Source organism: Pan paniscus, chromosome 5, assembly GCF_029289425.2.
Source record: "Pan paniscus chromosome 5, NHGRI_mPanPan1-v2.0_pri, whole genome shotgun sequence".
Taxonomy (NCBI): Eukaryota; Metazoa; Chordata; class Mammalia; order Primates; family Hominidae; genus Pan; species Pan paniscus.
Genome location: NC_073254.2, coordinates 190621632 through 190646263, shown reverse-complemented (window position 1 = coordinate 190646263; position 24632 = coordinate 190621632). Strand labels below are relative to the sequence as shown.

At 44.3% G+C, this 24632-nt stretch overlaps 1 protein-coding gene across 8 annotated transcripts in view; it reads right to left on the bottom strand.

The window, feature by feature from the left end:
* Positions 1-24632, bottom strand: part of FAM120B (family with sequence similarity 120 member B) — a 105202-nt gene that overhangs the window by 28693 nt on the left and 51877 nt on the right. For 7 of the 8 annotated variants that reach the window (XM_034963290.3, XM_008975152.5, XM_063605561.1 and 4 more), the window contains one exon: positions 16184-16276. In XM_034963290.3, the coding sequence (XP_034819181.1) occupies positions 16184-16276 (93 nt within the window). Of the gene's footprint in view, positions 1-16081; positions 16277-24632 lie in introns of all 8 variants that reach the window. The other variant, XR_004672301.3, reaches the window with a different exon arrangement.

The following is a 24632-nucleotide window of genomic DNA, read 5'->3' as shown; positions in this document are numbered from 1 at the left end:
AAGACGTGTTCATTCTTAGAAGTCAGGGTGTGCTCTGAACGAGTGTTACGTGTGGGTAAGTTTTTCAGTGAAAGAAAGCCTCAACGAGTCAACAATAAACATTAAACAATTCTGTTCCAAGCAGGAACTTGCAAACTCCTGGTGCAAGAGCATCAAGAAGCAATGAGATCTCGTCTCGGGCAGAGTAAATGGCTGAAACGGAACTTGCTGGGCCCACACCAGTTCACCCTGTTCTTCCTAAATACACCGACTTCTGTCAGGTTCATTCAAGCCAGAAGTCAACCAAACTTGCCATGCTCCCATTTCACAATTTACGTATAATTTACCTCTTTTATTTCTCTACCTCAAAGAATTACACATATGATCAAATCCAAAATGGGCAAAACAACCAATGGAGGATTTGAGGGGCGAGGAGCCAGTAGGACACAACCTGAGACGTGCTCTTGCCAAGTCAGAGAACTTACTGCGGGGAGTGGTGTCAGGACCAGAGGGGAAGTTTAACCCAAGACGCTTTTTATAGACATTCAGTTTCCTCAACAAGGCTTTCTTTTGCTGCTACTGTAAGCAGAAGTGAGGGTAAAAAATCCAGGTAGAACTGAGGAATGATCTGGCATGCCAGCAGCACCGTGTTGGTGCTGGGGGCTCTGGGATGCTGGGTTTGCATATTCCGTGATTTGGTACCTGGGCATTTATATCCGGCATCAACAAGAACACCTATGCTCTTTTCCTGTGCTACTGGAGGTCTGGGAGACAGAAGATACTATTTTAAAAGTGTGTTCATTGCAAAATTCTTATTTCCCAGATAATATACTGTAAAAGTGCTTCTCAGGCCTGTTTGCCTTGTGCTTTTACTTTTCTAATTATAACATAAGCTTTATAAAGTAAATTACACCTCTTCTTGGCAAATTTCTGTTAGGAGGTCCATACCAAAAACACTGTGTGGTAACCTTGGGACTTGTGAAAAGCTTGGTAACAAAGACCAATTTTCAAATTACTAATCAAACAGAAAAAACAACTAATTTAAGCTAACTGGGGTTACATGGGGAGACAGAACATTTTCACAGCCTGCAGGAGTAAAATCTGAGGATCTGAGGTTATCTTTTCAGCAACAGAGAAAGTCACCTGGTGACTCTCCTTCCCTAAGGAACTCTGGAATTTAGGGAACATTCTGGGGGCCCAAGTCAGCGTGACAGAGGGTTGGCCCCAGGTCTAAGGCTCACATCACCACTTCAATATGATTGAAAGGTATGGCCTTTGGCTTGTCCAACCCAATGAATAAAATTCGTAATAAAAGTAGCCTGTATTTTGGAAATAGGGTTTAAGGTGCTCTGGAATAAAAGACAAGGAAAGCTGAGCTCTTCCTGCTGAGGCCATAGAGTCCAGGGTCCCAGGGCATCTGATGGGAACCAGGAAACTGGAAAAACCAGTTCTTAAAGTTCCTAAAACCTGACAGTAAATATTGAACAGTAAACAGCTCAACTGTTTTTGTGTTTATATGCTAAGGAAGGTTCATTTACTAGGGTTTATTGGCAGTTATGTAAAATGATACTTGTATGAACAAAACTGCTATTTTAAGTTTCAGATATTGCTTCATCAGGGTGCTTGTCCTACAAGTTGGTGGAAATCTAAACAGAGGGAAAACATTATGAATACATTGTTGTTTGTTAGTAAACAAAACAGCAAAAATAAACTGATTTTCTTTGGTCCAAAAGGCCTAGTTTGATTTTATAACTAAAATTCTTTCTCTTCACTAGAAGTCTTCCGATTGTAGTTGGGCACAGTCTTACAGAATGTAAGCGAGCGCCGGTGCAGCTTCTACTCATGTCCAGCTACTCCTCAGCCTCCTTGAGCAGGGGCAGGAGGAGCCAAAACCTCCCATGTTGGTAAAGATGCTCCATGAGGGCAGAACCCGCCAACCCAGCAGCACTGCAGTTAACACCTGCATTCATCTGAGATTCCCATGTTGTACCTGACAGCTGTCTAAAGCCCACACAGTATTTACCTAAGGAAACAGCATGGCTCTGAGTTACAACTGTCAGTTCATAAAATTAGACTATCTTCTAAGAACGCGCTCACATTCAAAGAATCACAGAGCCGGATGAGACAGGAGCACAGCCAGGCAAGGCTGAATTTAAATCCCAACCCCCGCCCCTGTAGACACTACCATCATCTTGGAATAATTTACGTTAGTCAGACCGCTTTCATCAGATGTCTCTGAAATACTAATCTCAGTGACTCCTAATAGATTTAATCACTCTTTTAACATTAATATAAGTAAAATAGTGTATGTAAGCAGTACCTGAATTGAAGCTTTCTTAGCTTTTAAGACTAAATCAAGTATAAAAAATCATTCTTAAAAAAAAGTTTAATTAAAACTGAGAGTAAACAAATTACTCAGACCGCATGAACCATGCTCTTATCAAATGGCGAAACAAGACACTGTATGTCTAGATAGAAAATAAGCTCTTATTATTCCTAACGAAAATTTTATTTTACTCATATCAGTAGGATAAACTCTTTAAAAATAACTGAATAGATTTGAGAGTCAACTACCTACTTTCACGCTTATTTTTTCTGTTTTTCAATTTCCTGACTCACTTAACACAGGGAAAATGGCAAGAAAAGATGAATTTCTTGAAAACTGCATGAAGGTCCTGAGCCAGGCCCTCGGTTATTTGGTTTCCATCTCTTCTCTGCTCCAAGCCTGAGGGTGGCAGCTGGCGCCAGGCGCTGCTCTTGGGACCTGCAGCTGCAGCCTCCTGGCCAATCATCTCTTACTTCCTGTCTCGGAACGAATGGCAGACACTCTTCAAGGCCTGACTCCTGAAGACTCACGTGCTAGGAGCACAGAGGGGGCTCTGACCACCAGGCCTCATTTGACAAGTGCTGACTATGAGATGCTTTTTGCTTTTTGCTTCAATTAATCTTTCTGGAGAATTTCTTTTTTTCCCTTTTGCATCTTAAGGTGGAGGTTTTTATTCCAAATGGTTTTTACACACAATTCTTGAAACTCCTGAATTCAATGACAGCTTCTTATCATGGCAAAAGGTACATATCAAAAAAACAGAAAAGCTTTCGTTACTAACATCCGAGGGGGATGTCATTCCACATATTTAAGGAAATTGCTAAGCAGGTCCACACAAACACTTGTAAAGAAAGGTTCATAGCAGCGTTATTCACAGGGCCAAAAAGTGAAACTACCAAGTGTCTCTCAGCTGATGATGGACAAACAAAACATCATCCATCCACACAACCCTCAGCCACTGAGAACCCTCAGCCACTGAGAACCTGGGAAACACAGTGCTCAGTGAATGACGCCAGACACGAAAGGCCACAAACTGTGCGATGTCATGTTTATGAAATGTTCAGAACAAAGAAATCTACAGAGGCAGAAAATGGATGAGTGGTAGACAGGGGCTGAGGAGTGTGGGGCTGGGGCTGGGGGGAGGGAGACTGCATAAGAGGTAGAGGTTTCTTTTTGAGGTGACAAAAAGGTTCTAAAATTGATTGTGGCTGAACAACAACTCTGTGTTCAGAGCCATTAAATTGTACACCTTAAATGGGTGAACTGTATAGTTCATGTGACTTTGTCTAAATAATGTCTGTCTATCCATCCATCCGTATTGAGATATATATACACCATTTCTTGCTTGGTGGGGTGGTGGCTCAGTGTTGACTCCCGCCTGCACACAGGGCTAAGTGCTGCAAATTCTACTGCAGTATCTCCCGTCTGTTAGAGACGCACAACCATCCTGAGACCTCAGCATAATGAAGAATAGGAATAATTGTATTTATACATGTAAAGCTACAGGAAGAAACCAAGTTTAAAAGAATGTTAAGGAAAACAAGTCCTTAAAGGTGTTAGAAGGCGAATCTTTCTAAGAAATGCAGTGAGGTAATATCTGAACTGCTGACTGCAGTTCTGCTGTTCTTCCCCTTTACTGCCTTGCCCCACCCTCTTTAGTCATTTAGGGCATCCCACAACGACAGGTACAGGATCAGAGGGTAATATTACCGAGTTCTGCCTTCTGAGTTTAGGTTTAACCCCCAGAAGAACTTCAAAGAACTCAGATCTGCCAGAGCACGACTGGACAGCAGCTCCTGGAACCAGGAAAGAGGGAGAGGAAGCCAGGGGCACAGAGAAACTGGGAGCCCTACAGAAACGGGGTCCTCTGCCTCACCCCCCAGAGGGAGGGTGATGGACCCTCAGGTGGCTGGGGCATCTTAGAGCAGACCATCACTTTCCCTGTCTTCCACAAAGAGCTCGGGGATATAGCTGCGTCTCAGAAAAGAAAGGTCTGCATGGACTGTCTGGGCAGCAAGGGCCCCCTAAGGTGCCACTTAGCACATGTGGCAGCAGGAGGACACAAGGCCTGGGGGCCGCCCCGCTGGGGAAGTCTGTGAGGTGCAGAGAGCAGGGCCAGGAAAGCTCAAGGGCAACTGAGAGTCTCCGTCTCACCTCTGCAATGCCTCTGCGATAAATTTCTGCCGACTCACAGAATGGGTTTAAAAGAGAAATTAGATTGCTATATTCAAAAAAGGTACATTTTTTGTAAAATTGAAATTACATCCTGAAATTTGCTTCTGCTGTAGAAAAATAAGTTACATGTGAAAGATTCTTATTCACGAAGATAAAATACATGTACCAGCATTATAGCATAAACTCTTAAGTATAAGATTTATGGATATATCCAGCAAACTGACAATTAATTATTGAGTACCTACAAGGTGCAAAGGTTCCATGGAAATTATAAAAGACTCAGTTTCCACCCCCAAGTAACTGAGCTCTCCTGATTCCAAGAACATAGACATACTTCTCTTAAGATTCTCCAGGACAAGAGAAACCTCCTATCTAGGAGTCAGGTATGGGAGCAGGAAAAAAAAAAAAAAAAACTACCCTAAGTTTGCTGAGGCAAAGGTCACCCGAGGAGTGCCACAGGCTACATCCAGTGGCGGGGTCAGCCCCGGGGCCTGCCCCAGCACTGCTGGCAACACCTGGATCCTTTATCAAGAGAGACCTTTCCAGCTGGCTTCCTCACTCTCTCCAAACTGGACTCGGAATTCTCTGCTTTCTGCTACGGTCCTTCTTACCTTTTCTTGCTTCCTCATAGAGATCACATTTTCTCAAACACGTATCAAGATCTGCAGCAGGAGACACCTACTACAATTATGAGGACTATGGGCAAAGTCAGTGAAAGTGGGGCCCTGCTGCCAAGTCCAGGAGGCAGACGCACTGCACAGCTGGTTCCAGGCATCCTGAGTTCTCAAAGTCCTTTCCTAGGTTCAGACGCAGCCACAAACCTCTCTTGGCCTGTGAAAATTCTGGATAAATACTGGAAAGTCTATGTGCACAAGAGAGAATAAAAGTGAGAAAAAAATATGAATACTCATTTCTTTTGCTTTGTTCATTTCTATCTTATCTCATTTAAGCTGTTGAGGGACTCATCAGTCATCTTCTGTGTTTACAGAAGTCCAGTAAAACATTCAAGATTCCTATTTCTACTGCTACGGGCAAATATGTCCTTCCAAAATTTCTTATGCTGAAGGCTAAATCCCCAGTGGGATGGTAATTGGAGGTGGGGGCCTATGAGAGCTGATTGGCTCATGGTAGGGGGTGGGGGGGGCACCCTACCAAAGCAGGTGAGTGCCCTCAGGAGACTGCTCTCTGCTCTCCACCCTATGAGGACATAGTGAGAAACTGGCTGCCTGCAAGCCAGGAGGGAGCCCCCCACCCACCCCGCCCCGGCAGACAGCAGAGCTGCTGGCACATGGATCTTGGACATCAAGTTTCCAAAACACTGAGAAGGGAATGTCTGTGGTTTTAGGCCACCCAGTCTGTGGTGTTTTGTTATGGCAGCCCAAACTGACTAGTACATCTACTATTCATTCATTCACCAAATTTTTATTGAGTGCCCAATAATGAAAGCATTTTTCCTTCTTTAAAAATTGTATTTCTTCTGTGAACTTGTGTAGGGAAGTAAAAACATTTTTGTAAATATCTCCTTGAAAACATACTACATAATCCTGTATTTTCATGGTTGTCTTAGGGATTTAATCGGTAAAGCGCCATCTTAACGGCTTGATCTCATTATGTCTTCAAAGCATTTTGATTCTGCCTACAGAAAAATATTCAATTTGTAAAGTGAGAATTCACCAAGAGCAGCACTGAGTAAAGATCTTTTATGAGAAGGTTTCTAAATCTGCTTTTGACACATGGCATACCTGCTTATCACTTTAGAGGTGTCTCACTGTCTGGTGAGAAGACAGGAAGTAAAGGGAGTGCATGGTGGAACTCGGAACCTTGGCCTTTTGATCAGCTCAGACATGCACTATACCTTGACCTGGTGCAAACCGTTCCACTAATCTGAGCCTAAAACCCTGGTCCATAAGACAAAAGTGCTTGACTGAATTGTCTCTAAGGTACCACTGTGCTCTGAACCAACAAGCAACATTACACTTCAATATTAAATCACACAACATACATGCATATTGAAACATTTCACTGTACCCCATAAATATGCACAATTATTATGTCAACTGGAAACATGACTTCATCTTAAAAAGGCACTTGATGCTTGTAAGGCCCCCTAACAGGTGTGAGGAGATCCATGTGAGTCAGCCACACCCCGACCCCTACAGACTCCCAAATCCAGGTTTTATCATGGCGAGGGTCTCTGTGTAGGAGAATTAGGTGGAAGTGGAACCAAGAGTCGGGGAATTTATATCCTCACTACAGCTCCTTTATAAGGACCAATGCCAAGACATGTAATTATATCTTCATTTTTCTAAGAATAAGACAGGACTTAATTACCTCAAAGGAATGACATGAAAACTAACTACCAAAGCCCTCTAATGTCTTTAAAACTTGCTACATTCACGCATGGGGTTATTACTGTCACCGTGTGTGCGTGCAGACCTGGCTGCAGGAGGGGCACAGAGACAAAAGCATGGGGCTCCCCATCCTGCCGTCTCCCCGCGGACTGACCTGCTGGCTCCAGCCAAGGGTCAGCACGCTCTTCTGGAAAGAGCCGGATGGAAACACTTTTGGCTTTGTGGGCCATATGATGTCTCTCGCAGCCGTTCAACTCTGCTGTTGCAGGGCAAAGGCAGCTGCAAATGACTGAGCATGGCTATGTGCCAAGAAAACCATTTCGGACATAGAAATTTGCGTTTCATGTAATTTTCACATCATGGAATATTATTCTTTTGACTTTTTCCCTAACCATTTAGAAACAAACACCATTCTTAGCTCACAGGCCCCACTACATGCTGGTGGCGGAATGTGGCCTATGGGCGATAGTCTGGCAACCCCTGGTTGAAGCTTTTGACAAAGTGAGAGTATCATTATCATTTAAAGTTTCATTAATTTGTAGCAAAATAAAAATATCATTTGGAGATTCAATGGCATAGAATTATTTTTATTTTCAACTTCTACTGGTGAGTTTTATAGCTAACCTAAAAAGAAAAATTTGTTTAAATCAGAATTGTCACAATTTAAAACAAGCTTAAAAGTGACTTATTCTAGGTTAATGAACTGTTTCTGGTGAGAAGAAAAGGATCAAAGCAGTGTGGGCTCAGATGCAATGAGCAAGTTCTACCTCATTCTTCTCTCATCAAAGTCCTGAATATGAATATGGCAACAAGAAGGAGAAAAAAAAATCTAAAAAATAACATGAGCTTATCCGAGGCTGGGCAGGGCGGTGAGTGTGTGTGTCCTGACCTGAGGCCATAATCAACAGGACTAGGGGAAGATGAAGACCCAGAACACTGTTCACTTTGTGTACTCATGACGACAAAGTACTCATTTGTTGGAAAATGTCACAATGTTCTTCTCAACAGCCTGCAGTCCCTGGCTACGCCTCACCTAGTCTTTCACCCTCTAAGCCTTCGCTGGCTCCTCTCAACCCCCATTCACCCCACACCAGAGACCATGCTGGCCCTGAGCTCTCTCCACTCCACCCCTCACCTCTCAAGTGAAGCTTCCCCTCCTGTGGGTGACATGGGCCCCTGACGGGTATAGGCCACCAGGGGAACCCCACTCAGGTGCGCTCACACGCCACTCTCCCTCATGCCCTGGCACCTGCCCCTCAGAGCACAGGTCCAGCCAAATAGACTCAGCTGCCTGCCCCTCCCCACTTGCCATTCCCCTTCCCGGCCACCCCCACTTCCCAGATGCAATGGAGAGACTCCTACTCTTTCCTAGGAGCCAGCAAGGCTCTGCCAAGGCAACCGGCCAGAACCTAACCGCTTCCCCCACCCATGAGTCCCAGCTCTCAGCTCCCCACACACTAAGCTCTCGTCTCACCAGGATAACTGGGGAGGCCTTTGCTTCCCTTTCAGCTTTCAGGCAGCAGAATCTAACTCCCAAGAACAACGATTTAGTGCCACCTCCCAACAGCTGCAGAGAAACGTGTATTATATCTTGAGAGTCTGGATGTGCAACATGCCACTGAATGACAGAATGCCACTGAGTCTACATTTTGCTTATTTATCTATTTTTTCCTACAAGACTTAGGCTCCAAGCATTTTCCCACAGAAAACAAGAAACAGCTCACTGCTGTTATGATTGTGAGGAGTTCCTGCTCTGTCCCCTTTGCATTTCTGGTCAAGGGTCCTTTTACCAACACCTGCTGAGCCTGTCACAGACCACCCCACCCGATGGTGATGGCAGGCGGATAAACACTTGCACCAACTGGCCAGGCTTTGCAATTCTGATAGTCTCAAAAAGGGTGTGTGTTCCTTCCGTGATTCCAACAGAGCCCTGCTCCAGGCAGCCTGTGGGGGAGGCGGGGTGTCAGGGGCCCAGCCCTGCTCCAGGCAGCCTGGCAGGGGGGAGGGGGGGAGGGAGGGGTGTGTGTGTGTGTCAGGGGGCCCGTGCTCATGCCTCTCTACCACTGCCACCGCCCAGTTTTGCCAACTCTTTGATTTGAATTCCCTCAGGAGGACACATCTAGTTCACAAACAGAAAACATCTGGGCCTTTTTCCTGGGCAATTCTTTCCTCCATGGGTTCATGCTTCAGCATCTGCTATCATCAAAAGCACTGCCTGCAACCTCTTTCTTCAGGTGGACATTATTTGAGAACAAGGGGCAAAACCAAAGGGTGAAGTCCAAGACACAACTTTAGTTTCAAACAGCCAAGAATGCATGACATAGACCACAGCTGTCATTCCTAGTAAGGCAAGAAGGAACCCTGCAGACCAAGCAGCAGATGAACCTAGACTCTTTTCTGCCACCGTCTTGAGAAATCCCCACAGCCAGCATGAATCCTCGTCCTCCGTGTTCAGACATAAGCCTCTCATTAGCCTTGGTTTATGACATTTTGGTCTCAGAAAATCCAAGTGGGCTCAAAGTCTGACCAGCTTCACACACACACAAATACGTATTCAATTCCATGTGGGTAAAGTGCCAGGAGGGAGCTGTAGGAGACAGGAGATGGCCTAGGACTCAGCCTGACTGGGGGTTTCGGCAGGAGTACGTGCCCCAGGCACACCACGCCCTTTTCTGCACTCTGCCCCATCCTCTCCTCCTCTCATTCTGATGTTGTAAACTCCAGAGCCCTAGCTTTGCTTTTCAACCCAGAAGTCAATCCAGTGAATCAGAAAATCATCCCATGGTCATCTATATGAACATGTACGAAAGGGCTTTTAGCTTCACCAACTGTAGGTCTCACTCACCACTGCAATCTGCAAGCTCATAGCATTTCCAGGTAACAGAGGGGTGAGAAATGAAAACGCCACCACAGTTATCTGAAGAGGATGATCTTGGGGAGGAAGGAAAGGCATGCCAGCATCTGTGTTTCAGCAGCACCAGCCTCTGAAGGGCCCTCAGGCATCCCTGTCCCAAGTGCCCCCATCAGCTCTTGAGACTAGAATTGTAGAGAACCCCAGAGAGAGGTGTCAGAGGGAGCTCTGCAAAGATGGGGCTTTGTCTAGACACCTGCTTTGTATTTGCACAAACACTTTGCTGAACCAGACAGACTCTGACTGTCTCAGCAAATGCTCATGTATACTTTTAAATTGCAGGTATCCATTTAATGAAGTTAATCAATGTTGGCAGGATGCTAGGTGCTGGAAAATAAAGAGGAGCAAGAATACTGTCCCTTTCCTCAAAGGGGCATTAGTCTAGGAGAGGAGGGAAACTGAAAACCCTAAGTGGGACACTCTGGCTTCTCACCCACGAGTCCCCCTCAGAACACACACCAGACCAACCTAGCCAGGACTCTGGGATAGTGACTTGGCATGTGGATTCAGAACAAGACTCACAGTGTGAAAGGTGCTGCTGAACAAAGATAAATAAAAGGGACATCGCAGGCTCAAAGGAGGAGAGGTCAGAGAAGGTGGAGGAGACCCAGGGCCCCTGGATATGGAAGTTGGGCATTTTTCAGCCTTTGCTTCAGTGACTTCATGCAATGGAAGGGGCAGGCATCTCTCTCAGTGACTGAACAAGAGGAAATGCAGCACAAATCACCAGCACATAGCCACATCCCGAAAAAAACAAAACACATTTTTAAAAAAGTATGTTTTGGCTGGGCGTGGCTGCTCATGACTGTAATCCCAGCACTGCGGGAGGCTGATGCAGGCCCATCACTGAAGGTCAGGAGTTCCAGACCAGTCTGGCCAACATGGTAAAACCCCATCTCTATTGAAAATACAAAAATTAGCTGGGTGTGGTGGTGCATGCCTGTAATCCCAGCTACTTGGGAGGCTGAGGTTGCAGTGAGCTGAGTTCGCGCCACTGCACTCTAGCCTGGGTGACAGGGTGAGACTCTGTCTAAAAAAAACAAAACAAAACATGATGTTTAGTAAGTGCTTTCTTGATATAATCTCACTGTAGGAATGCCACGTTTCGCTGGTGCACACACTATCACAGCACAGTGATTACCAAGGAAATGGAGACCCAGAATTACTTTATTGTTATGATCCTGTAATCAAAATAAAGTAAAAACTGGGGCTTCAGGCCTTGCCTGGGACCTGTATTTTCACTAAAAGCTGCTACTGGCATAGACAATGATCAGTCATCACACTCTATGTTAACAAACACAGCACACACAGCTTGCTGTTTTCTGAGCGCCCCAGCAGGCCCCAGGCCAAGCTGTGCTGTACAAGGCAGGGGACGATGCTGCTGACACAGGTGTGACTTGCTGCACTCGCCATGCACACCAGGGACAGCGGTGGGTACGAGGCAGCCACATGCAGGGGAATCTTAAGAAGATGGCTTGAATTTTACAGTAAAATTTTATCTTTCATCAACTCACATCTTTTCCTTTTAATTTTCCAACCAAAATATGACCAAGAACTTCCCAATGATTAGCTATGAGGCACTAGAAAAAGTGGCTGAGGTACTAGCTCATGGAGTTCTCAGTGTGTAAGAGACGGAGCCAGAATTCCCTAACAGTCAGAGCCTCCACCTGGAGAGCGGGCTGGAGACAAAGCCAGCAGGAGGAGGGGTGATGGTTTTGTGGCTTTCAGAGCCCTGACACGGCAAAGATAAACTGATGGGGCAAAGAAAGGCAGAGGAATTTCTCGGCTTTTTCTCCAAAAAGAGAGCAAGAGCTCATTTATAAAATCATCATTGCCAGGGTGGTGGCTCCTGCCTGTAATCCCAGCACTTTGGGAGGCTGAGGCAGGAGGATTGCTTGAGCTCAGGAGTTCGAGACCATCCTGGGCAACATAGCAACACCCCATCTCTCAAAAAAAAAATACAAAAATTAGCTAGGCATGGTGGTGTGCGCCTGTAGTCCCAACTACTAGGAAGGCTGAGGTGGGAGGATGGCTTGAGCCTGGGAGGCAGAGGTTGCAGTGAGACAAGATTGTACCACTGTACTCCAGTCTGGGCAACAGAGCCAGACCTTGTCTCAAAAAAAAAAAAAAAAAAAAAGAAAAAAGAAAGAAAACAAATTATTATTATTATTGCACCCTGGGATGAGAGCAAAATGACTTCTGAGCACACACCATGTGAGTGCACACACTGGGCCTGGCCCCACGGCAGTATACGTAGTACACACTCCACTCTGCTCAATGAGAGAATAACGGCAACCATGGCATCGTGTTCTACAGAGGACTTTACAAAATGATCTGGGCCTGTATCAGATTCTTACAGAACACTGGGAGAGTGGCAGGTAGATAATTATACCTCTTTCCACATTCCTAGACAGTACATGGTATGCCCACTGACTGCAGAGAGAAGCCTGAACCAGGATGCTGGACTCCAGGCCCACAAGGGCACCAGCTGTGGAGAGCTGGATGGCAACAGGAGAGTGATCCATAACCTTGAATGTCCACAGAAACATTCCTCCTGTCACATCAATAAACAGGGTACTGAGGGTGCCAGAGTTCATGTCCTCTTCTGCCGTGTCTCTACCTCCCCCCTTCAAGTTGTTTGAAGAGGGAGACCTCACAATTTACTTGTCCATAATATAATTCAGCCTATTGCTTAATTTACTTTACTTCTGTACTATAAAGAGATTCTGGTCAGATGTGGTGGCTCACACCTATAATCCTAGCACTTTCGGAGGCTGAGGTGAGTAGATCACTCGAGGTCAGGAGTTCAAGACCAGCCTGGCCAACATGGTGAAACCCTGTCTCTACTAAAAATACAAAAATTAGCCGGGTGTGGTGGTGTGTGCCTGGAATCCCAACTACTCAGGAGGCTGAGGCATGAGAATCAGTTGAACCCAGGAGGTGGAGGTTGCAGTGAGCTGAGATCGCGCCACTGCACTCCAGCCTAGGCAACAGAGCGAGGCTCTGTCTCAAAAAATTAAAAAAGAAAGATTCTAACTTAAATCCCACATACATCTATATGTATGTGTATGTATGATCACAAGGGTTGTACAAACTATGTATGAAGGATCACATGTCCTATTCAAAGTTCAATCGAGCAGGTATGTTCTCTAGAACCATACACTAGAAGCTCACACTGAAAGTTACAGACATGAATAGGAAAACTGGCAAACACATAACTGGCACTCAGAGACCTAACTACAAAGGGAAAACAACTGCCATCATTTCTGCTCACAGGCCTGTCCTTGGTATCCAGAAAACAGCAGCCTCCTGTCACGTGCACAACTATCCTTTGTCCTTTACTTTTAAAAGTCATGTTTTGGTTTTCTTAAACTGTAAGTAATACTGCTTTCCTTCTTTCTTCTTTCCTTTACTTATAACGTTATTGCAGGTTAAGGGTTCTTGTATTCTTATGTATTTCTATGTATGTAAATGAATGTGTATATACATAAATATGTACTATGCACCTTTACACATATAATCCAGTCACCTAAATTTTTAATATGTATGTAACTATATATATATATATATAGTTTTAAGGCTATATTTGAGTAGGAAAGTAATGTTGGGCAAAGAACTAATAGGGTGTTTTAAAATTCACTATGAGCAACAGTGACTTACCCACTGCCAGAAGAGCCACCTACCCAACAGTGGCTGGTGACACCAGGGCACACACCTCTGTGGCTCAATTAGCTCATTATTGAGAAAGCCACCGCGAACTCCCAACGCAATACTACTGCAATGTGAAGCAGTCAGAACAGAGTCAGGCTGTGGGGAGGCTGCACCTGGACCCAACTCCTTCCCCAAACCACATCTCCACCTTTCACAAGAGGGAGCCAGCAGGGCTGCTGAGTGGTGACTCTGCCCTACCTAGGATATCAAGCCAGTCCTTGGCTGGTGGGGAGATGAGCGAAACTCACATTCTGTTCTTAGTGCCATGGTTTGTTAGAAAAAACGCCCTCCTTGTGGAAGCATTTTCCTAAGTGACCTCAGGGATCACAAGCTGCCCAGTCACAATTCTCAGAAGGAACCAATGATTAATAATTGGCACAGGTCCCACTTTTAACAGAACAGAACTAGAAGCATGGGACAAGTCTCTGCTACGTTTGTATACACCAGTGCTGCTGAGTGGATGGCTAAGGGGAAGTGGCCTCTGTGTGATGGCTGCGTACTTATGGGAGTGCTTTTAAAACCAACCTTTTTCTACAGCATCTTTATTTAATCATGTCTTTCTCATGGAAAATGGCAGCATGGCCAGAACCCCGGACAGGGTGTCAAAAGCCTGGCTCTACTTTAGCCTTGCCAATTACAACATGGCAAGGGTGTGCACATCCACGGGGTGTGGAAACGAAGATCGAATGCGCTAAATGCCTACAAAGAACAGTACACCTTCTGCTGCATTTAAATCTTGGTTTCTTCATTTTACAAATGAGAGGACACTGAGGCACACAGAAGTTTGGTTACTTGCCGTATGTCCTTAAGAACCTGCTCAAGACCCCATAGCTGGTGAAGGGCAGACCCAGCTCCCTCATCTGTGTGACTCTCAGACTCCAGTGCTATGTTGCCCACATGGCCTAGGACCAGAGAACAGGACCCAGGGTTCCTTTCTGTAATACTTCTGTCTTGTTGTTTAATTCTTCTGACAGGGAAGAGGGGAGCAGGTGAGGCCCCCAGACTATAATGGAAATGGCTCAGCAGCTGCTACAAACACCCACAGCCAATGGCAGCCACAACCAGGGCCCAGGAGGGAGGCCAGGGCTGCCGCTCAGCGTGAAGAATGCACATTAACCTACTGATAACTTAAAATTAACATTTTAAAATTCTGTTTTTGCTTAATGGAGGAAAAAAAGGCCACTTTTTGGATACTGATGCTATGAAATTTCTAATACAAAAAAAAATCTGGCATTGTTCATTAGTTGGACTGCTATGCTATGAGAATTAGTTTATGAATGAAACCTAGTATTGAAAGTTGTGGCCGGGTGTGGTGGCTCACACCTATAATCCCAGCACTTTGGGAGGCCCAGGCAGGAGGATGGCTTGAGCCCAGGAGTCTGAGACCAGCCTGGGCAACATAATGAGATGTCGTCTCCACACACACACACGTACATGCACATGTACACACACACATATAAATTAGCCAGGGTGGTGCATGCCTGTGGTCCCAGCTACCCAGGAGGCTGAGGTGGGAGGCTCACTTGAGCCTATGGGGCAGAGGTTGCAGTGAGCAGGGACTGAGCCATTGCATTCCAGCCTGGGCAACAGAGTGAGTCTTAACACCAAAAAAAAAATAAGTTGTGAGGTGATTTTTTTTTTTTTTTTTTTTTTTTGAGACAGAGTTTCGCTCTTGTTGCCCAGGTTGGAGTGCAATGGCACGATCTCAGCTCACATCAACCTCTGCCTCCCGGTTTCAAGCGATTCTATTGCCTCAGCCTTGCAGGTAGCTAGGATTACAGGCACACACCTAGCTAATTTTTGTATTTTTAGTAGAGATGAGGGTTCACCATGTTGGCCAGGCTGGTCTGGAACTCCTGACCTCAGGTGATCCACCTGCCTCGGCCTCCCAAAGTGGTGGGATGACAGGCGTGAGCCACTGCACCTGGCCTAAGTTGTGAGGTTTGAGTAAAAGCCATTTATAAATGAAACTTAGTTTTTTCCATTAGAAAAACAAGTAAAACGAATGCAACTGAACTATAGCTATGGATAAACCAATAACCACGATCAGATGGCATTGATAAAGCAGAATTTTAAGATTCCATCCATAGGTGACTTGACCTTGGGATATTCTAACAGGAAACAACACCCAGTACCCAGGTCCACAAGGGTGCAGCCACAGAGGAGAGCTGTAGAACTTAGCTGTGATCGGGCCATTTTGTGAAATTAAAGAAATAAGCATTCCCGGAGGGCATGTCTGAATACAAACAATAGAGGCTGCGGATCTCCTAGCTGAGGTGTACCCTCTCCCTCATATGAAGTTCTTTACTGAACGCTTGCCACAGGCAAGGCGCCAGGAGGGATCCAGGAAGGTGCCAGGCGGCCCCGCCCTTGAGCCAGCAGCCATCTGGGAGGCAGGCCAAGGGAGGGCCAAAACTGCTAACACCAGAAATTAATAAGGTTTATAGAGAACCACGTAACATATTCTCTTCAAATCACTAGCCTATAAAGGCAGTATTGAGAACTACAAGTTTCACAAAACTGGAACTGAGGCAGCACCTATTAGTACCTCATCTGGCTGCTCATCCCAGAGCCATTAAAGAGACGAAGACAAACTACTGCATCACGAAAAGATCCTGACTAAAATACCTTCCTGATCTTTTCTGTGAAACTTCAACTATAATGGGAAAGAGAAGGCTGGACTGCACAGCTGTCTTCCAGGCAGTGACAACTAACTGGTCACGTCTGTACCTGTAGATTTGCGAGCTGCGAGGTGGATTTTCCTTGGAGGCACAAGGCCTGCGCAATAAACGCATGCAAATCCTCCAGGCAAAGCGTGTCCACCTGAAAAGGACAGAGAAAGGCCAGTGTTAGGCTACAGGAAAAATTAAACATTTCTTACAAATTGATCTCAGTTATTAACTATGAGTGTGTGTATAGGTGCAAACGCGCACACACAGGCATGTACAGGCACACGCACAGGCACCCACATGTGCACACAAGCACACAGAGGTGCACACACATAGGTACACGCACAGGCATGCACACACACATGGACACACATGTACACACACAGGTGTACACACAGGCACACGCACAGGTGCACAAACAGGCACATGCACAGGCACACACATGGTGCATCAGACCTCAGGCAGCAGACAGTATGCAGGTGGAAAGAGCACAGCCTCTTCACACCATCCTTGGCTCCTGGCTGTGAAGCTCTCTCTATGGTGTCCCCAGTTGTGCACACAACTCACAGACCAGCTGGAAGGGGAGCCTGAATTTCTAGTTGGGTTAGACTCTAACAAGGCAAAACTCCGCAGAACATCTGGGAATAATCATGAGGTGCCAACCAAGACCAGGTCTTAGAGCCAGACAGTTGATGACGTTTGGGACAAATTGCACAGAGCAAACAGTTCAGGGGTTTTCAGAGAGTGAATATCCACAGCTGGGCTGAGCTGGGGTCATCATCCACTTTTGGCAACCTAGAGGAAACCTGTGTCCTCGAATCCTAGTTGAGAGTAAATCAGAACCCACAATATGAGACCCTACTAATCCTCTGTGGAATCAAGATGCAACAAAAGTGAGAAAAGGAAGGAGGGACAGAGGAACAAGAGACAGCAAAGGACAGACTGAGCACTGCTTGGTGTGGAGTAGATGATGGAGATAAGGAGAGGGCATGAAGAGCGGGGAAGACACGGACGGTCCAGACCCCATCAAGAGCAGACGGTGCCACCCCTTCCTCTGCCCCACACGGTGAGGAGGTCGAGACATTCCTCTCCCAGCCACCGCGTTCAGCTACCCAGATAAAGGCAGGACGTGCCCGCTGACTGAACGACTCCACGGCATCCTAAGACCGCAAGAGCTGCTTCTCTCAGAAGAGCACCTTCTGCGGCAAGTAAAGGCTCGCGGAAAAAGAAATAGAAAGCCAACAGCAGACCCATGAATAACAACTTCACTGATTCTTCTTGGATATTAAAAATGGCTAACATGCCTATTTGCAATAAAAACAACCCCACCATAAATCAGAAAGACTCCTGTGCTCCCCTGGAGGATGGTGGCATTTGCTTCCACCAGGGTGGGGGTGCTGACTGCTGCTTGGACCTGCCAATGCTCTTACTCACCATGTCACTATCCTAGTCCACTTTTATTCCAAGTAGGTATTACCTTGGAATAAAAGGAATATAAAATATATGCATTTCTATGATGTAAACTTACCTTTCCTGAGGATATTCTCAGATGAGTCTTTAATAAAATCATTTGTGGCTGTTATTAACTGGGAGGTCAGACCAAATGAGAGTACAGTTGACCCCTGACAATACAGGTTTGAATTGCATGGGTTCACTTATATGTGGATTTTTTTTCAACCAAATGCAGATGGAAAAATACAATGTTCATGGGATGTAAAACCCGAATATAAATGGCCAGCTTTTCAAATCTGTGGGCTCCACAGGCTGACCGCAGGACTTGAGGATGCATGGATTTTGGCATCCTTGGGGGTCCTGGGACCAATCCCTCACATATACCAAGACACAACTGTATTTAGTTTCTCTGTCATTTTCATGCACTGAACAGTATGCTATTTTATCCCATATTACACATCAAAACATCGAATTTAGGCTTAATATATAAAAATGTAATATTTTTATAAATGTATCTTTTTAGCCTTATTAATTCTGAGAGTTATTATCCCTGGGAATAATACAGCACCTTCTTCATCTAGCGAATACCAAATTGATTTGTCAATCTGTTGTCTTCTAGTTTTTAAAAGTTCCAATTTAAACCTCTCCTTTAAAGACAAGTTACCAAGTCTGCTCATGCCAACTTGCACTACAGAGATTTTACTTAAAAGGTCTTTATTAATAGAAAAAAGGTAAAGTGGAAATTTTCTTCCTGATGCTTGTCTTGCTTCAGGCTTATATAAACAGGGATGTGATGTTACTGTTCTGGGGTCCTGGGCTTTTTCTGCTTGAAGTGAATTTAAAGAACTGACAGTCACCTGCACAGTGATGGGAAGGTAGAACTGCGCTGCGTGACCACACACAGGATCAGCAAGCATCGTTCATATGGAACAGCAGGCGGTGTGTCCCTCCTGGGGGGCTGACAATGGCCTTCCCATTGTTGTGCACACACATAGTATCAAGAACAAAACACATGTATTTTTATGGGTGGGAAAAGTCAGCTTACTGGCTATGCACCACTTCTCAAGTCCCACTATGACTCAACGTTAACTACAGACACCTGTAGATTATTAGAAAATAGAAAATATTAACCAATAGTGCATACATGCATATTTAACATATAATATCAAAAGAAATATCTTTTTACATTTTTTTCCTCCAAAGTTTAAGTTTGGGGGTACATATGCAGGATGTGCAGGCTTGTTACATAGGTAAACATGTGCCATGATGGGTTACTGCACAGATCATCTCATCACCTAGGTATCAAGCCCAGCATCCATTAGCGATTCTTCCTGATGCTCTCCTTCCCCCTCCCCGACCCCCTCACAGTCCCCAGTGTGTGTTGTTCCCTGCTATGTGACCCTGTGTTCTCATCATTCAGCTCCCCCTTATAAGTGAGAACATGCAGTATTTGGTTTTCTGTTCCTGTGTTTGTTTGCTGAGGATAATGGCCTCCAACTCCATCCATGTCCCTGCAAACGACATGATCTAGTTCCTTTTTATGGCTGCATAGTATTCCATGGTGTATATGTACCACATTTTCTTTACTCAGTCTATCACTGATATGCATTTAGGTTGATTCAATGTCTTTGCTATTGTGAATAGTGCTGCAGTGAACATACTCATGCATGTATCTTTACAATAGAATGATTTCTCTTCCTTTGGGTAGATTCAATAATGGAATTGCTGGGTCAAATAGTATTTCTCCTCTAGGTCTCTGAGGAATCACAACACTGTCTTCCACAATTGTTGAACTAATTTACACTCCCACCAACAGTGTAAAAGTGTTCCTGTTTCTCTGCAACCTCACCAGCATTTGTTGACTTTTTAATAATAGCCATTCTGATTGGCATGAGATAGTATCTCATGGTGGTTTTGATTTGCATTTCTCTAGTGATCAATGATGTTGAACTTTTCTTCATATGTTTGTTGGCTGCATATATGTCCTTTTTGTTTTTTTGAGATAGAGTCTCACTCTATTGCCCAGGCTGGAGTGCAGTGGCATGATCTCGGCTCACTGCAAGCTCCACCTCCCGGGTTCACACCACTCTCCTGCCTCAGCCTCCCAAGTAGCTGGGATTACAGGTGCCTGCCATCACTCCTGGCTAATTTTTTTTTTTTTTTTTTTTTTTGTAGAGACGGGGTTTCACCGTGTTAGCCAGGATGGTCTCGATCTCCTGACATCGTGATCCGCCTGCCTCAGCCTCCCAAAGTGCTGGGATTACAGGCATCAGCCACCGTGCCCGGCTATATGTCCTCTTTTGAGAAGTGTCTGTTCATATCTTTTGCCCACTTTTTAATGGGATTGTTTTTTTGCTTTTTTTCTTGTAAATCTGTTTAAGTTCTTTGTAGACTCTGGATATTAGACCTCTGTCAGATGAATACATAGTAAAAATTTTCTCCCATTCTGTAGGTTGTTTACTCTGATGATAGTTTATTTTGTTGTGCAGAAGCTCTTTAATTAGATCCCCTTTGTCAATTTTTGCTTTTGTTGCAATTGCTTTTGGTGTTTTCATCATGAAGTCTTTACGCATGCCTATGTTCTGAATGGTATTGCCTAGATTTTCTTCTAGGGTTTTTATACTTTTGGGTTTACATTTAAGTCTTTAATCCATCTTGAGTTAATTTTTGTATATAGTGTAATGAAGGGATCCAGTTTCAATTTTCTGTATATGGCTCAGCCAGTTATCCCAGCACCATTAATTAAAGAGGGAGTCTTTCCCTATTGCTTATTTTTGTCAAGTTTGTCAAAGATCAGATGGTTGTAGATGTGTGGTCTTATTTCTGAGTTCTCTATTCTGTTCCATTGTTCTATGTTTCTGTTCTTGTATGGGTACCATGCTGTTTTGGTTATGGTAGCCTTGTAGAATAGTTTGAAGTTGGGTAGCATGATGCCTCCAGCTTTGCCCTTTTTGCTTAGGATTGTCTTGGCTATTCAGGCTCTTTTTTGGTTCTGTATGCATTTTAAAATAGTTTTTTCTAATTCTGTGAGGAATGTCAATGGTAGTTTAATGGGAATAGCATTGAATCTATAAATTACTTTGGGCCATATGGCCATTTTCACAATGTTGATTCTTCCTATCCATGAGCATGGAATGGTTCTCCATTTGTTTGTGTCCTCTCTGATTTCTTTGAGCAGTAGTTTTTAGTTCTCCTTGAAGAGGTCCTTCACTTCCCTTGTTAGCTGTATTACTAGGTATTTTATTCTTTTTGTAGCAATTGTGAATGGGAGTTTATTTGTGATTTGCTTTCCTGTTGTTGGTGTATAGGAATACTGGAGATTTTATATCCCGAGACTTTGCTGAAGTTAGTTCCCAGGGATAAAGTCAACTAGATCATGGTGGATAAGCTTTTTGATTTGCTGCTGGATTTGGTTTGCCAGTATTTTAGTGAGGATTTTTGCATCAATGTTCATCAAGGATATTGGCCTGAAGTTTTCTTTCTTCATTCTATGTCTACCAGGTTTTGGTATCAGGATGATGCTGGACTCATAGAACAAGTTAGAAAGGAGTCCTTCCTTTTCAATATTTTGGAACAGTTTCAGTAGAAATGGTGCCAGCTCTTCTTTGTACCTCTGGTAGAATTCAGCTGTGAATCCATCTGGTTCTGGTTTTTTTTGTTTGTTTGTTTGGTAAGCTATTTATTATTGCCTTAATTTCAGAACTCATTATTGGTCTACTCAGGGATTCAATTGGTCTATTCAGGGATTCAATTTCTTCCTGGTTCAGTCTCAGGAAGGCATATGTGTACAGGAATTTATCAATGTCATCTAGATTTTCTAGTTTATGTGCACAGAGGTGTTTACAGTATTCTCTGATGGTTGCTTATATTTCTGTGAGGTGAGTGGTGATAACCCCCTTATCATTTCTGATTGTATTTATTTGATTCTTCTCTCTTCTTTATTAGTGTAGCTAGTGGTCTATTAATTTAAAAAAAAACAGCTCCTGGATTCATTGATTTTTTTTAAAAAGGTTTTTTGTGTCTCTATCTCCTTCAGTTCAGCTCTGATCTTGGTTATTTCTTGTGTTCTGCTAGCTTTGGGGTTTTCTTTTGCTCTTGGTTCTCTAGTTCTTTTAGTAGAGATGTCAGGTTGTTAACTTGAGATCTTTCCAGCATTTAGTGCTATAAATTTCCCTCTTAACATTGCTTTAGCTGCAGCCCAGAGATTCTGGTAAGTAGTCTCTTTGTTCTCATTAATTTCATTATTTAACCAAGAGTCATTCAGGGGCAGGTTGTTCAATTTCCATGTAGTTGTGTGGTTTTGAGTGAATTTCTTAATCTTGAGTTCAAATATGACTGCTCTGTGGTCTAAGAGACTGTTTGTTATGATTTCAGCTCTTCTGCATTTGCTGAGATGTGTTTTACTTCCGATTATGTGATCCATTTTAGAGTAAGTGCCGAGCAGCAATGAGAAGAATGTATATTATGTTGAATTTGGGTGGAGAATTCTGTGGCTATCTATCAGGTCCAAGTGATCCAGAGCTGAGTTCAGGTCATGAATGTCTTTATTAATTTTCTGTCTTCATGATCTAATATTTGTCAGTGGGGTGTTAAAGTCTCCCACTATTATTGTGTGGGAGTCTCTTTGTGGGTCTCTAAGAACTTGCTTTGCGAGTCTGGGTGCTCCTGTACTGGGTGCATATATACATAGGATAGTTAGCTCTTCTTGTTAAATTGAATCCTCTACCATTATGTAATACTCTTGTCTTTTTTAAATCTTTGTTGGTTTAAAGTCTGTTTTGTCAGAAACTGGGATTGCAACCTCTGCCTTTTTCTGTTTTCCATTTGCTTGGTAAATTTTCTTCCAAGCCTTTATTTTGAGCCCATGTGTGTCTCTGCACATGAGATGGGTCTCTTGAAGACAGCATATGGATGGGTCATGGCTCTTTATCCAGCTTGCCATTTTGTGCCTTTTAACTGGGGCATTTAGCCCATTTACGTTTAGGGTTACTATTGTTCTGTGTGAATTTGATCCTGTCATCACGATGCTAGTTGGTTATTTTGCAGACTTGTTTATGTGGTTGCTTCACAGTATCACTGGTCTGTGTACTTCAGTGTGTTTTTGTAGTGGCTGGTAATAGTTTTGGCTTTCCATATTTAACGCTTCCTTCAAGAGCTCTTGCAAGGCAAGCCTGTTGGTGACAAATTCCCTAAGCATTTGCTTGTCTGAAAAGGATCTTATTTCTCCTTTGCTTATGAAGTTAGTTTGGTTGGATATAAAATTCTGGGTTGGAAATTCTTAAGAATGTTGAGTATTGGCGCTCAATCTCTTCTGGCTTGTAGGGTTTCTGCTGAGAGGTCTGCTGTTAGTCTGATGGGTTTCCCTTTGTAGGTGACCTGGCCTTTCTCTCTGGCTGCCCTTAACATTTTTTTCTTTCATTTCAACCTGGAGAATCTGATGATTATGTGTCTTGGGGTTGATCTTCTCATTCAGTATCTTACTGGGGTTCTTTGTATTTCCTGAATTGGAATGTTGGCCTATCTTGCTAGGTTGAGGAAGTTCTCCTGAATGATATCCTAAAGTATGTTTTCCAACTTCGTTCTGTTCTCCCCTTCTCTTTCAGGTACCCCAATCAGTCATAAGTTTGGTCTCTTCACATAATCTCATACTTCTTGGAGGTTTTGTTCATTCCTTTTAATTATTTTGTCTCTATTCTTGTCTGCCTATCTTAATTCAGAAAGATAGTCTTCGAGCTCTGAGATTCCTCTGTTTGGTCTATTCTGCTATTGATACTTGTAATTGCACTGTGAAGTTCTGTGAATTTCTTATGCTGTGTTTTTCAGCTCCATCAAGTTGGTTATGTTCCTCTTTAAACTGGCTATTATGGCTATCAGCTCCTGTAGTTTTAACATATTTCTTAGCTTCTTTGCATTGGATTACAACATGCTCCTTTAGCTCTGCGAAGTTCATTATTACCCACCTTCTGAAGCCTACTTCTGTCAATTTAGGCATTTTAGCCTCAGCCCAGTTCTGTGTCCTTGCTGGAGAGGTGTTGCAGTCATGGAGGAGAAAAGGCACTCTGGCTTTTTCAGTTTTCAGCATGTTTGCACTGATTCTTTCTCATCTTTGTAGGCTTATCTATCTTTGATCTTTGAGATCTCTAACCCTATCCATAACCTTTGAATGAGGTTTTGGTGGGGTCTTTTTTGTTGATGTTGTTGTTTTCTGTTTTTCTTTTAACAGGCCATTCTACTGTAGGGCTGTTGCCGTTTGCTGGCGGTCTACTCCAGATGCCAATTGCCTCAGTTTCTCCCATACCTGGAGGTACTACCAGTGAATACTGTGAAACAGAAAAGATGGCAGCCAGCTCCTTCCTCTGGAAGCTCTGTCCTAGTGGTTACTGACCTGTTGCTGGCCCACACCCACCTGTAGGAGGTGGCTGGAGACCTCTACTGGGAGGACTCACCCAGTCAGGAGGAACAGGATCAGGGATCTGGCTGCTTTTTGGTAGAGCCAATGTGCTGCACTGGAGGTGGGGGACCCTCCCTCATCCGGACTGCCTGTGTTCTCCAAAGCTGGCAGGCTGAAGCAGGTAAGTTGACTGAACTGTGGCCGTCCCTCTTCCTGGGAACTTGGACCCTTCTAAGGAGGACTCTAATTCACTGCCATTGGCCGGCTGGGATTCCAAGCCAGAGGGTCTTAAATTGTGAGGTGCCATGGAAGTGCAGCATGCAGAATGATGCCGTTTGGCTCCTTGGATTCAGCCCCTTTCCTAGGGATATGTACAGACAGATTTCTTGTCTTGCCAGGGATCCCAGAGCTGGAGTATGTAAAACTCTTGGGTCTCTGTGTATGCCTGAGCAGCTGCTCTGCTGAGACTCCAAACAGCTCTGTGTATCAGACTCAAGGCTGTGGTGGTATGGGCTCATGAAGGGATCTGATACATGGGTTGCAAAGATCCATGGGAGAAGCATGGTTTCCCAGGCAGGGTCACACAATCACTCACGGCTTCCCCTGGCTGGGGGTGGGGGTTCCTTTGGCTCCATACTGTTCCCAGGTGGGGCACTGCCCTCCACCC